A 2,423-nucleotide genomic window follows, 5' to 3' on the forward strand; every position below is an offset into this window, starting at 1 on the left:
GCCGTGCCGCCCCCCCACCTCAGGAGGTGAGCTGAGACAGAAATTGAGACTGGGTGTAGTGACACACTCCTGTAATCCCAGCTCTTGAGAGGCTGTAAACAGGTGAATCACTGTGAGTCTGATCTAGTAGTGAGACCCTGAATACCCTGTAGGCCTTTCCCTAAAAATACAAAAAAAAATTACTATCATTACTATGTTTCTTACTGAGGAGTAATTACCAATGATCAGACACATTAGAAGAGCACTCTTCTGAGTGTTTTATCTATGGCAAGTTTAACATCTTTATTCCTCAAACTGTAAATCAAAGGGTTGAGCATGGGAACCACATTGGTATAAAAGACTGAGGCAAACTGGCCTTGTTCCATTGATTCAGAAAAAGAAGATGCTAAATAGGTGAATGCCCCTGATCCAAAAAACAGAGCAACAGCAGCGAGGTGGGAGCCGCATGTGCCAAAGGCTTTTGATCTGCCCTCAGCAGAAGGAATCTGAAGGATGTTAGAAAGAATCAAAGCATAAGAGATGGAGATACTGACACTGGACCCTGTGATAACCACTCCAACCACAATAAAAAACACAAGCTCGTTGACGTAGGTGCTGGAACAGGAGACCTGCAGGAGGGGGAGAACTTCACAGAGGTAATGGTGGATGACGGAGGAATCACAGAAGGTGAGTCTGAGCATGCTACCAGTGTGGGCCATGGCCCCAACAAACCCTATCACATATGAACCGAGCATGAGCAAAGAACAGACTTGAGGGGACATGGTAACTGAGTACAGCAGAGGGTTGCAGATGGCTACATACCGATCATAGGCCATTGAAACCAAGACACAGCACTCGGAATTAACAAAGAAACAGAAGAAGAACAGTTGACTCATGCATCCCACATAAGAGATAATATTCTCTGACAAAAAAATCATTCAGCATTTTGGGGGTAAACACACAGGAATAACAAAGATCTATAAAGGACAAGTTGAGGAGGAAAAAGTACATTGGAGTGTGAAGGCTAGAATTCAGCCCAATGATCACCATCAAGCCTAAGTTGCCCAGCACAGTGAACACATAGATCCCTAAGAAGAGGAAGAAGAGTGGGAGCTGCAGGGATGACTGAGCTGATAACCCCAAAAGGATAAACTCTGTGACTGAAGAGTCATTTCTCAGCATCATTCTCCTCTGGCAAGTTGTCTGGGGAAAGAAAGCAAAACACAAAATTAGTGACAGACATACACAAGAACAATGAAAGAGGCTCCAGAGAATAAGTCAGTAAGCAGATGCCCTCTCCTCTTTTCATTTCTTTCCTCATTGATGCAGCTCCCCATTCTACCATGTTGACAGTGACACTGTGACAATATCAAAGATCCTCTGGGCTAGTACGAATGCAAGCTAGTCAGTTAGTATGCACAGGAAGGATTCTGTCCCCAGTGTATCTCAGTTGCCTGCAGAAGGATTCTCTGAAACACACACATTCTTATGTCTCCTATGGTGTCCTTCCATTCCCTGCCTTCCTCTCCCAACCATGTATGGATTTCCCACCTTTGAAGAAAGCAAAGTTAAAAGTTGAGAGTGTCTCCCACTAGCTCTGCACGTTCTGCCTTCCTCCTCTAAGCCACTTTGGTTCACTTTACATCAGGGTAAGTCAGGGAAGGGACCAGTACTTCCATGAGCCCTTGGATGTGGGTTGAGTTGAAAAGCATCAGGAAAGATGAGATTCAGACCTTCACCTTCTCTGTCCTGGTTCTTCTCAGTGTTGGACTCTAAAGCACAAAACAACAGCCTTGTTGATCCTACAGATGCCCTTGGTGCTGTGACTCAAGGCTTTTACAAACCCAAACTCTCCAAGGTGTTTGAGGAATAAGTGGAAGTTTCTGTTTTTGCATTTTCCCAAGTGGTCTTTATCAACTTCAGGAGAAAAACCTAACAACCCTGTTGATTGAAACCCCAGCTGATCTGTCATGGAGAAATTTAACTGGTTTTAAGATTTCAGGGACCTGATTAGATAATTTCCCCTGTGAATTTTTCTGAGCTTTGCTTCTAAAGGGAAGACATTATACTCTTTGTGTGCAGACTGCACTGGATGCTTATGTAGCATCTTGGGAACTGGGTTTCCTCCAACGTCCCCTGTACTCTAGGGATTTCACATCAGTTAGTGCTGAGTTTGAGGGCTCATTTTTGCTCTCTCACTCAGTCTTAGAGTCTAAGTTTGACATTAAGGTAAGGAAGAATAGCTCCAAACTTATTTTTCACCATTTCCAATTTTTTTATAGGAAATGTTGAAAGAAGTACAAACACAAGAACAAAATCAGATCAACATCATAGCTGCTCAGGCAGCACCCCATACCAAATACTTCTAGGGCCATGAGGACAGGGAGACAGCACAACCACTACAAACCACCACCACCTGCGCTCAGCTCTGCTAAAAGACCACG

At 44.0% G+C, this 2,423-nt stretch overlaps 1 protein-coding gene across 1 annotated transcript; it reads right to left on the reverse strand.

The window, feature by feature from the left end:
- Window positions 1-233: 233 nt before the first annotated feature.
- Window positions 234-1,164, reverse strand: LOC101566887 (olfactory receptor 8B4). Its single transcript, XM_012516953.1, is given in 2 exon segments — window positions 234-909; window positions 911-1,164. Coding segments are annotated over 2 exon segments (930 nt in total).
- Window positions 1,165-2,423: the final 1,259 nt, after the last annotated feature.

The sequence above is a fragment of the Octodon degus genome, unplaced genomic scaffold, assembly GCF_000260255.1.
Source record: "Octodon degus isolate 3935 unplaced genomic scaffold, OctDeg1.0 scaffold00136, whole genome shotgun sequence".
Lineage (NCBI taxonomy): Eukaryota > Metazoa > Chordata > Mammalia > Rodentia > Octodontidae > Octodon > Octodon degus.